This window comes from Cibotium barometz, chromosome 41, assembly GCF_041138505.1.
Source record: "Cibotium barometz isolate CiBa-2024 chromosome 41, ASM4113850v1, whole genome shotgun sequence".
In the NCBI taxonomy this organism is placed as follows: domain Eukaryota; kingdom Viridiplantae; phylum Streptophyta; class Polypodiopsida; order Cyatheales; family Cibotiaceae; genus Cibotium; species Cibotium barometz.
In genome coordinates, this window is record NC_141086.1 from 3409567 (window position 1) to 3423004 (window position 13438).

Below are 13438 nucleotides of genomic sequence, written 5' to 3' on the forward strand. Positions count from 1 at the left end.
GGATGCGGCTGAGTTGGTGAATGCACACTTATTATATTTTGATGGTTCTTACAGGAAAAGCCATGATGCAGCCTCAGGAGGTTTGGTACTGTATGATCCACAGGGTTGCCTTGTTTTTAAAAAGGGTGTTAAAGTGGATGCACATAGCAACAATGAAGCGGAGTATCTGACTCTGGAAGTTGGATTGCAAATATGTTTGAAGCATGGTGTACACAGGATTCGCATTCGAGGAGATGCATTGCTTGTGGTAAAACAGGTATTGGGAGTTTGGAAGTCAAAGAATATGTTACTCAAGGAAATGTGTTTCAAGATTAAGGGTCTGCTGAAGGAATTTGAAGCTTGGAGTCTAAAGCATGTGGATCGAGGCCATAATGAGGAGGCTCATGAAGCAGCCCAGGGAATGATTGGTGAAGTTTTTGTTCTTAAAGCTCATGCATCATTTTATTGTGGCAGGGAGAATTTACAGGATGTTGAGGAGTTTTTGTTAATAGGGATGATTCCCAATGGTATTGACAGATCAAAAAAATATGGTTTCATCAAGAAAGCGGCAAGGTATGTGATGATTGGTGATGCTTTGTATTTGAAGGGAATTGATTTGATAATGCAACGGGTACCTTGGAAGGAAGAAATCTACAAAATTCTTAAGGAAAACCATGAAGGAGCATGTGGTGGACATTTTGCCTCGAAGATTACTTTGCATAAGGTATTGCAGGAAGGTTATGTATGGCCAAGTGTACATAAGGATGTTAATCATTGGTGCAGGTCATGCAAACAATGCCAAGCTCACAGTAGATGGATATTAAAGCCTGAGATGAGGAAGACAATTCTTGCTTATGATGTTTTTGAAAAATGGGGAATTGATGCTGTTGTGGGACCATTGCCTATTACTAGCCGAGGGAAGTGCTACATCTTGACTGCAGTTGATTACCTTTCTAGATGGGCGGAAGCAAAGGCAGTGAAACAAATTACTGCTAAGGAGGTGGCAAAGTTTGTATATCAGGATATCTGCTGTAAGTTTGGTGTGCCATTGGGATTGCTTTCTGATCAGGGTACAGGTTTCAGAGCAGAGCTTATGGACTATTTGTGTACAAAGATGAAGATCAATCGCAGCTTTACCACACCTTACTATCCACAGTGTAATGGCCTGAATGAGCGTTTCAATGGTGAATTGATCAAGATTTTATCCAAGGTGACAGAGCAACAAGGCAAGAATTGGGATCTGGAGTTGCCTACTGCCTTGTGGGCATACAGGACAGCAATTAAGACTGGTACAGGTTTCACTCCATTTCATCTTGTTTATGGAAAAGAAGCCTTATTGCCTATTGAGGTGGAGATACCAGCTGTTAAAATGTTAGAAAAGCTTTTGGAAGAACCTAAAGATGCCCTTAAAGAGCGGCTGTTATATTTACAAGAAGCACAGCTGAACAGGGATAATGCTTTGAAGCATTATGAAGATATGCAGGCAAGGACGCTGGAGAAGTTCAACAAGAAGATTAAAAGCAAAGGAATTATGAAGGATGATCTGGTATTACGCTATAATAGCAGGCTGGATAATGCCTTTCATAAGAAGTTTCAAATTAAGTGGGAAGGACCTTTCTTGGTAATGCAAGGATTTGCAAATGGCACCTATCAATTGGCAGATTTAGATGGGACTTTACATGCTTTCAGGGTAAATGGATACAGGCTGAAGAAGTATTATGCACGTTTGATGGTGATTGTGCAGGATGCAGTGTCTGAAGATGTGATTCCAGATGAAGGGCAGTTTTTGGATATGGATTTAGGTCTTGAAATGCTTTTTACTGCTGATCATGAATGATTCAGCAGGCTGGGGGTTGGGCAAAGTATGTCAGGCATTTTTCTGTAAAGATGTTTTGAGTCCGTGTACATATGGGATGCATGGTGTGCAATAAAACTTTGCCCTGAATGCCCTGGCAAGTGTACAGACGGAATGGCTTTGGAGTGATTTAGTGCATGCCATTTTCTTCGGAACAGCTGCTGCTGGAGACTTGGTGTTTTATATTTGTATGAGTTTTTTAGCCGTCAAGAAGGTGTCTGGGATGTGTGTAAATAAGAGCTGGATGAGCATGTGGATATCAATAATGGGTTTTGATGAGCCTCTGGTGGAAATAAATGTAGACATGCTGGTTTATGTGGAGAGAGCTCAATTCAGACTGTAATTATTGAAATTTACAAGGGATGCCAGCAAAATATGAATTGCTTTTATGCTTAAGTTTTGAGAATCTTTCAGGTTTGGAATGGCCGTCTTAATAATGATGAGGCCGAGGATTTGAAGCGGTGGGCAGCTCTCATTTGGATTTGGAAAGTTGTGGATCGTCGTGTGAGAGGAGGAGCCTTATTATTGCTAGTGTGGCCATCATTTTAGAGCTTTAAAAGAAATAATAATAAATATGCCATACACATGGCCAATAGTTTTAATGGCCACGTGGGAGTTTTTATGGGGCGCCAGCTTGATATCTAGAAGGAAGGCGACGGCGTGAAGGAGGTGTGTGGAAGGTGCCAACCGACAGAGAAAGGAGGGAGCCTGGCACAGAAGCGGTGTGTGGCGCTGCAGAGGATCGCAAAAGAATGGGGGGCCTCGTCATTCTAAAGGGGGAGAGAGGTGAGAGAGCAGCCGTGTGTGAAGCTGCTGGCAACAAAGGTGTTGTTGCAGAGGAGCTCTCTGGGGGCGTAGGTGTGCACACACAGGTGACCGTGCATAAAGGGCAGCTGCTGGGCGAAGGAGAAGGCAAGCACAACAAGTTAACAAGCAGAGGCAGCAAGGTCGGCGTGGACATGCAGGTCGGGCTAGCGTCGATATTGAGAGGAACTACCTTGCGGTGGTAAGCTTGAGCGTTGGCAGCTACTAGTGAGTGAAGGTAACACTAAGACTAGTAGCCGCCTTGTTGGCGCAGGCCTACGGTTGATGATAGCAGAGCTGCAGAGTGGAGTGGGGATAGCAAAGAGAGGAGGTCGTGCTGGGAAAAGAAAGCTGGCAGACTGGCGCAAGAGGTGCCTGTAGTGGCTGGTAGGCCTGGGGAACAGTGGACTGCCTTGCTGAAGTGAGAGGGAGCCAGAGCAGAGGAGCCGCCTTGTGAGCCTGGTGAAGATTGCTGCAGAGGCCAGCGTTGGTGAAGCTCCTGTGTGGGAGAGCTGGTGACAGAGAGTGGATACTCTCCCTCGGGCGTTACAGACATAAAAGGAGAGGCCGACTTGTGTGTGTGTTCTGAGGCTGGCAAGAGAAAGACAGAGCCAGAGGTTGGCGAGTGAAGACAGCAGGTCAAGGGTTTGAAGCTGATAAGTGTGGGACAGTTGCGTGGAAAGGAGACCGGGTCCAGAGAAGGTCGCACTCGAGTGGCTCTACTGACAAAGCGAGCAAAGTTGCTGACTTTCTACTGGGAGGTGGCTGCCTTGTTTCGAGACTTCTGGTGTGAGACCAAGAGAAGCTGTGGGCAGTGTGTGGGTGAGTTGTTTTGCTGTGAGTGTGAGATAAAAGAAGAGTGTGAGGGAGAGTGGGTTGAAGTTTGTCAATTAATAAATTTATGGTGATGGATCACCTCTTGTAAATGGATAATAGGGTTTGTGTTGATGATATGTGAGTGGCTTAGCCTTGCTGACAGATATAAGGCTTTTATAAATAGATATGTGAGCTATTGAATTGCCTTTCTCTGGATATCTCTGGGTAGAGAGTGAGAGAGTCATTTTCTTTCCAGCTAGAGAAGCTGGTGGTGCCCCTTATGCTTGTGAGTGTTCTGAAGGTGGTGAGTCGACGAGCTATAGTGGCCTTCTTGTGTTCTTGAGCTGCCTCACACCAAGCATACGTAAAGCACAAGTGCATGAGATGATCTCATTCCAAAGAACGACAAGGCCCTACCCAATTCCAATCTCTCACTCTTTGTTTCAACATTTGGGTATTTCTCATCCCCTTGGAAGTAGTATGCACATCACTTTTCTTATTGGTTTGATATTTTAAACTTTGAGGATTGGATCCTCATAACTAGATTCGATTGAAGCGGTTTTCACTAACTAAATCAAAGCCATTCTAAATGCTCACTTGGTGATCTCCATTCCCAATCTTCTTAACTTTTCTTCTTTGGCCATGCTTCCTAACTGGCTTATCCGCTTGTTGATCAGCTTGGAATCAACGAGTGATAATATTCACTATAACAAGATGAGGGATTAACAATGCTTTTTATTGAAGTTTTAGTGGTGTTTTAACTTTCATCGTTATAAGCACCGCTCAACGGTATTTATAAACATTGCTATAAGCACTGCTAGGTGTGGCGTTGAAAAAAAAATACTCTAAATAAAATCCACAAAAACATCTAGTAAAAATTGATCACATAAATTTGTCAAACACAAATATTTTTATAATAAAGAACAAAAAACTCAACAAAATTTTCTATGCAAATATTTTTGGGTGCTGCCCGTAGGAAGAAGGAAGCTTCATGATTGCTGAGCCCGTGCATAAAACTTTTCTAAACTTTCAAGAGATCCATAATCTTTCCTCCAGCTCTTGTAGCTTTTTCCGCTGCCCGTAGGAAGAAGGAAGCTTCGTGATCGCTGAGCCCCTTGCATCAAAAATTTCTAGGCTTTCAAGAGACCCAAAATCTTCCGGTAGCTCCTCCAGCTTAGAGCACTGACCCATGTTAAGCTTCCGTAGCTTTTTCAGCTGCCCGAAGGAAGAAGGAAGCTTCGTGATTGCTGAGCCACTTGCATCAAACTCTTTTAGGCTTTCAAGAGACCCAAAATCTTCCGGTAGCTCCTCCAGCTTAGAGCACCGACCCATGTTAAGCACCCGTAGCTTTTTCAGCTGCCCGAAGGAAGAAGGAAGCTCCATGATTGCTGAGCCCCATGCAGTAAACTTTTCTAGGCTTTCAAGAGACCCAAAATCTTCCGGAAGCTTCTGCAGCTCAGAGCACACACCCATGTAAAGCTCCCGTAGCTTTTTCAGCTGCCTGAGGGAAGAAGGAAGCTCCGTGATTGCTGAGCCCCATGCAGTAAACTTTTCCAGGCTTTCAAGAGACCCAAAATCTTCCGGTAGCTCCTCTAGCTCAGAGCAGTCATCCATGTCAAGCATCCGTAGCTTTTTCAGCTGCCCGAAGGAAGAAGGAAGCTCCGTGATTGCTGACCCCCATGCAGTAAACTTTTCTAGGCTTTCAAGAGACCCAAAATCTTCCGGTAGCTCCTCCAGCTTAGAGCACTCATCCATGTTAAGCTCCCGTAGCTTTTTCAGCTGCCCGAAGGAAGAAGGAAGCTTCATGATTGCTGAGCCCCTTGCATAAAACACTTCTAGGCTTTCAAGAGACCCAAAATCTTCTGGAAGCTTCTGCAGCTCATAGCACCAATCCATGTCAAGCCTCTTTAGATTTTTCAGCTGGCCAAAGGAAGAAGGAAGTTTCATCTGTAAAGTACATGAATCAAAGTTCAGAACATGTAAACTTTTAGAAGACCAAAGTCTTCTAACAGCTGCAAGTATTGTCAAATTTTCAGCTGCTCAAGGGAAGATGGGAGCTTCATCATCACTATGCAATCAGGGATTTTTTAAATTGAATTCTCTCTTGTAAAGTTAAAGTTCACTTTTTAAAGTCAGATCTCATGAAATTACAAACGTTTGCAGATCAACTCGAACATTAAAAAATAATAATAATGACTATATACCTCAAAGTACATAGTGCACAAGAATTCCAGCACAGTAAGAAACTCCATGCCTAATAATTCTTTAGAAGGAGCACATCTCAACCACCTTATTTCCAATGCTTTTAGCCCCTCATCATCACCCTCCAGATATGTTCCATGCAGAAAAAGCAATCGTAAAGATCGCATTTGGGAAAGCAAACTCGCATTCAAGTTTTTCTGGGAAGTGGCAAGCCCACGGATTTGATCAAGACCCTGCAACCACAAACCAAACCATCATTGCATGGATCGTGTTTTATCGCTCATGTACGGTAGTACTGGCATTGGAGGAGCATAATGCAGATGCTTGGTACAGATCTACATTCACTAATGTAGTTCCCATCAACTGCATAACCGAGGCGCCCGTTAAATATATGGATATTGCACAAACATTGTAAGATCTAGTGTAGAGCAACTGAAATGGAAATACTGGGAGAGCCACCCACCCTCCACACCAGAAACAAGCTTCAAAACAACAAGTGCAAGTGCAAAGATGGAAAAAAGGAAAAGCGACCAATCAAAGAGTAAAAAGTTAAGGATGAACAGTATAACAAGTTGCTTTCTGGACACTCACAACAGCCAATTTGAATCTTGGTAGTCTTTCGTTTTTGTGTTGCCTTTGCTTCCTACGGCATTGTTTGCAAACATAAATGTGTGCTGAAAACAGAGAAGTAAATAGAGAAGTGGATAACGCACCTGGTTACTTCGCAGCACTTGCGTCAAAATGGTATCATCCCACACCCTACTCCACTTGCCTGACTGTTTGACAATGCCTCTCCCCAAATCCCTCAAGTGATCGTGCATTGTCAAGCACCCATTTTTGTCCACCTTCACTAGACAGAGATCTACCAAGCTCTCTAGACCACTTATCGAACCCTCTACCAAATCATCGCTTTCCCAAAAGTATTCGGCAGTCTGCCTGTCTTCACCAATCAAGAAGCAAGCCACATCTAGAAACATTTCCTGCTCATGCTTACTAAGAGCCTCATAGCTAACCTTCAAACAAGTCTCTATCAGTTCGTACGAAGCAGCGCTTCTACTTAAAATCTTGATTGCCTCTTCCCAGAATCTCTTTTCCTTCCTCACCCCAAGATGCCTACCAAGCACCTCCAGCGAAAGGGGAAGACCAGCACATGCTTCGCTTACTTTCTCTGCTAGCTGTTCAAAACCTAGATCTGGCGAAGGCTTCTTGAAAGCATTCAGACACAAAAGTCGCAAGGACTCATCACGGTCCATGCCTTGTACCTCGTAGCGTTCACCCCTGAAGACATCAGAGAAATCATTACCGTGAGGAAATACTGTTTGGTTCCTGGATGTTACAAGCATTCGACTTCCCGGTTGAAGGGATGTCAGATCTATGATTTCCTCGATGGATTCAAAGTTCTTTGGATCATCCAATATGATCAAGACCTCCTTCTCCCTTAATCCAGCTTTTAAACACGCTTTCTTCTTTCCTGCATCGTCCCCTTGGAACTTCTTTTCAAGCAGCAAATCTTCGAGCAGCTGATTCTGTAATTGACTCAGAGTCTTATCCTGACAATTTTCCACAAAGCTTGCTGCTTGAAACTCCTTTCCAAGTCTCCTGTAAATAGCGCGAGCAAGAGTGGTCTTGCCAATGCCACCCATGCCCCAAAGCAGCACAAAGTACACACTTCCCTTTTCTTTCAAACGAAACAGCTCGACCACATCATGGACCCTCTCATCCAAACCAACTGCTTTGAGGTCATCCTCCACGGGAATCCTGCTTTGCATCTCCTGTGCTATCTTCTCTATGAGAGCTTCCAGCAACTGTCCTTCACGTCTGCACATAATTTGATAATATCGCATAGATTAGTGACAAGTGAGAAGATTAACAACAAACAAAAGTTTCGTACTTGTTAAAGGTCTCCAGGCATCACACAGAGCATCTTCCCACCCCTTGATCGTGCTTTCGCTCTGCTTGCCTCGTCTTCGATGGTCCTCGATAGCTTTTGCAAACGGCCCGTCATTCTTGTTTCTTAGGTCTTCTGGCTTCACGTCGTCATAGAAGACCGGAAATAGCTTGGCTTTACTAGAGCTCTTGGTGCTCTTCAGCATCTCTACAAGTTCATCCAGACACCACCTAGACTCTGCGTAATTGCTTGTAAAGATGGGCACTTGAATGATTGCTTTTCGGGCAGCTTCCAGCATGAAAGGGCGAACATCGTCTCCTTCAGGGAGCTCCTCCATGTCCAGAAATGCTTTGATCCCACGGCTTTTCAGGAAATAGTAAAGCATATTTGCAAATCCACGCTTCACGCGAATCCCACGATGGCTGATAAACACCGCATGGGTGCCGATAGACGGATGCAAAGGCTGATGAGCAAGAGCTGGGGGCGGAGTAGCTTCTCTGCTCAGGCGGGGCCGCTTGTTCATTCCTGCCCCGAGATCGTCCCTGACAAGAGACTGCCTGAACATCTCTCTCTCTCTCTCTCTCTCTCTCTCCCCACTACGTTTCTCTTCCACTGCTTCTCTCTCTCTCTCTCTCCCTCTCGTCTCCATTAGAGGAGACAGGCTTTTAAAACTTCGCCGCAATGGTTTCAACCGGCTCCTTCCAGGTAATTTCTAAGCTCTAACCATAGGATATGGCGAAATATCTCTTTAACTAAGGCGTGCTCTGTTGATCCTCACATCCATCCATCAGTGGGGCTAGATAAACGATACCTACATTCTCCTCGATTGCCTTGATATGGATGGTTGCTACCATATTAGCCTTTGGCATGTGGTAACCTTTGCTTTTTTATAACTCCAATGCCCAGCTGCTCGAATCAATCACTACAAGAAGCAAAGCCCCAATTGATGGCATCTGCATATGGACTCCTCAAATCTCCAATGAACTATAGCAATCCATTCATCATGATGTTAAGATGCACGCTAATCACAAAATATAACTCATCATGTTCACGTTAATCACCAATGAATGAGCTGATAAAAAACATTACACTAATTGAGCACCAATATATTTGTGTTCGACATTACCATTGTGCTAGATGAGGCAGCAGAGGGTGAAGGGGGAGGCAGGGCTACCCTAGCTTCAGCATCGCCGAGCTGCTCTTGCAAAGAGTGGATAGTGGCCTCGGTGAGGACCCGATGCTTTGCAAAATCTGCTTAAGTGCGGGTGAGGAGGTTTTCTAATATCTGGGCCAGACTCATGGCTTCCTGATGCAGGCCTTCAATTACGGTAAGCTCGTGATCGTTGTATGGGCTATTATGACATGCTGTTGGAGCTCAGTGATGTGAGCAATTGCAGTGCCCAATTGCTCGGTTGCTGATCAAACTTCTTCTGGAGCTCCATAAACTGAAGGTATGTCTGCTATAGGTCTTTAGACATTGCACCCTCCTAGGCCTTGGCTAAGAGCCTCTCCCGTTTTGGGACATTTGCACCACCTCTTGTTGCCTGTAGATGCACTCTATCATTTGGGTGATGAGCTCGCGTGCCATATGTGAGAAGCCAAGTGCAAAGTTTGGAACATCTCTCATGGGCTGCATGTATGCTTGACTGGAACTGAAACTGCCCGAGCGGACCCAACGAAGAGTGTTCACGGTGTTCTATGTGTGGCACTGGGAAAGGAAGGGCCAGCCTTTGCATATGATGGCATCTCTTGGAATATTTCAGGAGGCAATGTTTCAAACAGGCTTCTATTGAAAAAATATGGTTTCCTCTTCTCTTCCTCTTCCTCTTCGGCCTTCTTACTGGCTTTTGTAGCTGTTGCAAGTTCCTCCTATGTTGGCCTGGGGTTGGGGGGCGGTAGAACCTATTCTATGACATCTAGCGCGTGATGGGGCCTCTTCACTGGTGGTGGATTAGGAGAACTGGTTGGTGGTTCAAGAATATTGCGTATAGCTCTCTGAAGAGATAGTCGGCCCAATTCACCATCTTGCTCTGGTGGACTCTAGCCAATGTGGTCATACTACAGTGGTTGAATCGGTCGGTCCACCTAGTAGTAAGTAGAAACTGCAAAGCTCTTATAGGCTTAACCAGATCCTCCTATGCTATGTTCCCCCACTCGACTCCATCCTTGTTGGGGTTTCCCCTGTACAGGCCTCTAGTGAGCTTTGTTGCATTGTTGAGGCGAACATATGGCTGGATCATATGAGGAAACGCCAAAGCATTGCGCGCATCAGCTCCACGCTCAGCTGCACCTTATGCCTCTACCCTTTGATGTCCAAGACCTCGCCTGTGTGTTGATTGGCGCCATAGCTCTCTGTGAAAAAAAATGTGTTGTAAAGGTCGGGGCCCCATGGTTCCAAAGTGGGTAGTGTTCCCAAGCTGAGCGGATCAAACTTCTGTACCACCGTAGGATCTGAAGCAATAGCTCTATAGTAGGGTTCGGGGAGCTGAGGCGGGCGGGGGGGGAGGAGGAGGGGGCGAGGGAGGTGGAGAAGGAGCCGCTGCCGAAACCGGAGAGGGGACGGGAGGCGACGAAGGTGGAAGCGAGGCGGTAGGGGGGGGATGGGGGTGGGGGGGGTGAAGGAGGGGGTGCTGGCATCTCCTGGTCCTCAGTCGCAGGGGTCTCCTCCTGGAGGGGAGCAAAGCTGTTCCTCACGGGAACCCAGTGTGCGGTCACCGATGTGGTACATCAGCTGGCACTGGCATAGCTCTCTAGAAGAAATCTGTGAGCTGGGACTGTCTCCCACCCCTAGTGGGAGCGGGTGTCTGGAGGAGTCTCTCTCGAGAACTATGAAGCTCTAGTAGTAGTCTGCCAAGCTGTCGCTGGTCCGAGGCCTCCATCAACTGATGTAGTGAAGAGTGCTCCTCAAACAATCCTGCATATCTATCTTTGACCCCCTGGTGGCCAAAATGACGTCTTCAGAAGGCCAAAATGACCTATGAAACCAAAAAGGTTACAACAATTGGTGGATCTGATATAATGTCTATGTAAGAAAAGCTAAAAACAACTAAACAACTAACTGAAATTGAAACAACTATGAGGAAAAGTACGGTACTAAGAGCTCCTAATGGATAACATCTGGGAGGAAAACTCCAGCAACAAAGGTAAGTAAGCATCATACACATCACTATCCAAAGATGTCTCTCATCGGTCGATGGCGGATATCCTCAATGTCCTCCATGGTGAGTACTCTGACTTGACGTCTCCCATGCCTTGCTAGTATGGTCCTGATCCTCTGTTGTAGTCTCCGCCGGTGTCGAGATGGGCCTCTCATCTTGGGGCGCCTGGACCGCCCCAACACTATAGCCCGATCAATCAGTGTACCTCTGCTGGTGTGGCTATACTCTGGGGCTAGCTGCAATGCCTGCTGGCCTGACTGCTCAATCTCTGGTCGAAAGAAGTCTGTAATCTGCCTCTGTGGGTGTCTCTCCCTCTCTGATCCCCTCCCTCTCAAGAGACCCTCTCTATGTCTACAAAGCTCCAGCAAGTATAATCCGAGGCATCTCTGATCCTGGTATCTCATGACTCTAGAAAGTGGTCCGAAACCCTCTCTAAACAGGCAGTGAAAACGGCCTCGTATCTCATAATATATTGGACAGTGACATATGTAATGTAACTCTGTCTCTGGCTCCATCTAGCACAGTTGACAAATCTTGGCCTCAGCTGGTACTCCTCTGAATCTGCCAGTCTCAATCTCTAGTTGGTGTGAGGATGTGTGCATTTGACCAATAGCACACCGTACCCCATGAGAAAGATGAGTATCCATGTAGCTGGGTCTAATCACAAACCCATCCTGCGTGAGCTGGAGAAGATGATCTCTATAGAAAGCCATCTTCGTACCAAGCTCATGTGTCGGCTGTATCCATGTCCTTCTAGTGTCCAGCTGAATCAAGTCCTGCCTGATAAGTCTGGTAATCTCTGCCCGTGTGAGAGAGAGGGAGGGTGCATCCAGGGAGTACTGAAATTGTGGTAGCCTGTCCATACTAAAGCCATGCAGTTGGAACCAAGCTCTCATCTGTGCATACCAACATGATCCGTCTCCCTGTGATGCCAACTGTCGTGAAGACTCCAGGGCTAAGCGAGCATATCTGTCTCTAGGGAGAGCCCAAGTGCTATGTATAAAGGAGACTGATCGAGTGAGTGCCTCTACTACCAATGGGGGGGCAGCCATCTCTGCACGGATAATATCATGTGTTACGGAGGCCTTGGCCCTAATCATCCGGGAAATCATAGAAACCAAGGGCCTCTCCATATGTCTCCATCCATCAGTGCTACTAGCTTGGCTGTGGTGATCCACTGAGGGTCCCCATATCTCCACTCCATACAGCATGGCTGAAGTGACCAAAGTGTCAAAGAGCCAGAGCTTTGTTCGAGGTTCCTGAAACTGAACCTGCGAACAAATCCTCTCTAGTCTCCCCAATGTTGCATAAGCTCTGGTCAATCTAGTCTCCGCTGCTCTCCTCAAGGAAAATAGTGGGCCACTAAAAACCACACCAAGGTAAGTATATGCATCTGTATACTCCATTGTCTCCTGACCATATGTAAAGGTGGGTACTGACCTCCTAACCCACTGCGCCGAGAGAGAGAGAGAGAGAGAGAGAGAGAGAGAGAGAGAGAGAGAGAGAGAGATGAGATGAGATGAGATGAGATGAGAACGTCTTCTGAAGGCCAAAATGACCTATGAGACCAAAAAGGTTACAACAATTGGTGGATTTGATACAATGTCTGTGTAAGGAGAGAGAGAGAGAGAGAAAGAAAGAAAGAAAGAAAGATTTTATTAACGTCTTCCAAAAGACCGAACTCGGCCTATGAGACAAATCGGAGTACCTGTATGGGGTATCCTCTGTCATCCCAACAAAATAAAAAGTAATGAACTAAAAAAAGCTGAATCTGGGTGTGCAATAAGTACAATGAGTGGTGAAGGGGATGGAGCTCTACTACTAGGAGAATGCCAAGCTATATGCATGGAGTATACAATCATGATATACAAAATGAAATGAAATGATATATTAACGTCTTCAAAAGGCCAAAATGACCTATGAGACCAAAAAGGTTACAACAATTGGTGGATCTGATACGTCTGTGTAAGGAGAGAGAGAGAGAGAGAGATAAAGAAAGAAAGAAAGATATATTAACGTCTACGAGAGAGAGAGAGAGAGAGAGAGAGAGAGAGAGAGAGAGAGAGAGGAGGCCAAACTCGACCTATGAGACAAATCAATGTACAATTGTCAATGTCCTCTAGATGTCCAAAAAAAAAAGAGGACAAAATGAACATGAAATAAACTATGAAAGTGCTCAGCTAGTGGGGGGGTGTGATGGATGGATCACTATTGCTAGAGGCTCTCAGTATGCAACCTATATGCGTAGGGTATACAAGAATGCAATGCAGATTTGTCTAGCTCCAACCAGTACCATAATGGGGGTGTAATATGTGATACATAGGCGATGGTGAGGCAAAAATACCTCGGAGCATGATTTCCGGGTGTGAGTGTAAGTGAGCTAGCTGCTCTTGGATATGGTGCTGATGTGGAGCCTGTATCTCTGTGATCTCCCTCTGATGTAGTCTAGGAGTCTGGTAGCCTGGTGCTCTTCGTCTCCGTCTGGCTCGGAGGTCTACAGCGCGTTGAAGTGTAACCCCCTCCTGTGTCATGGTAGGCACTAGGATAGATCTTTGGAAGAAATCAGTGAGCTAGAGCTGTCGCCCACCTCTCCCTGTGGTATGGGTATGAGTCTATAGCAGTTTCTCTCTGTGGCACTGTCTCTAGCAAGAACTGGCCAAATCTGCGTTGATCTGCGGACTCCATGATCTGGCGGAGTGAGGGATGTCCACTGAAGATGGTGGTGTATCTCTCTCT

The 13438-nt window shown here is 45.8% G+C and overlaps 1 protein-coding gene across 1 annotated transcript; it reads right to left on the reverse strand.

Moving 5' to 3' along the window:
• Positions 1 to 4463: 4463 nt before the first annotated feature.
• On the reverse strand, positions 4464 to 8169 carry LOC147614607 (disease resistance protein RUN1-like). Its single transcript, XM_086779760.1, has 4 exons — positions 7535 to 8169; positions 6370 to 7474; positions 5659 to 5889; positions 4464 to 5401 (listed from the first exon to the last, which is right to left on the reverse strand). Exons 1-4 carry the CDS (start codon positions 8107 to 8109, stop codon positions 4484 to 4486), a joined length of 2829 nt encoding a protein of 942 aa, XP_086635886.1. The 5' UTR covers positions 8110 to 8169; the 3' UTR covers positions 4464 to 4483.
• Positions 8170 to 13438: the final 5269 nt, after the last annotated feature.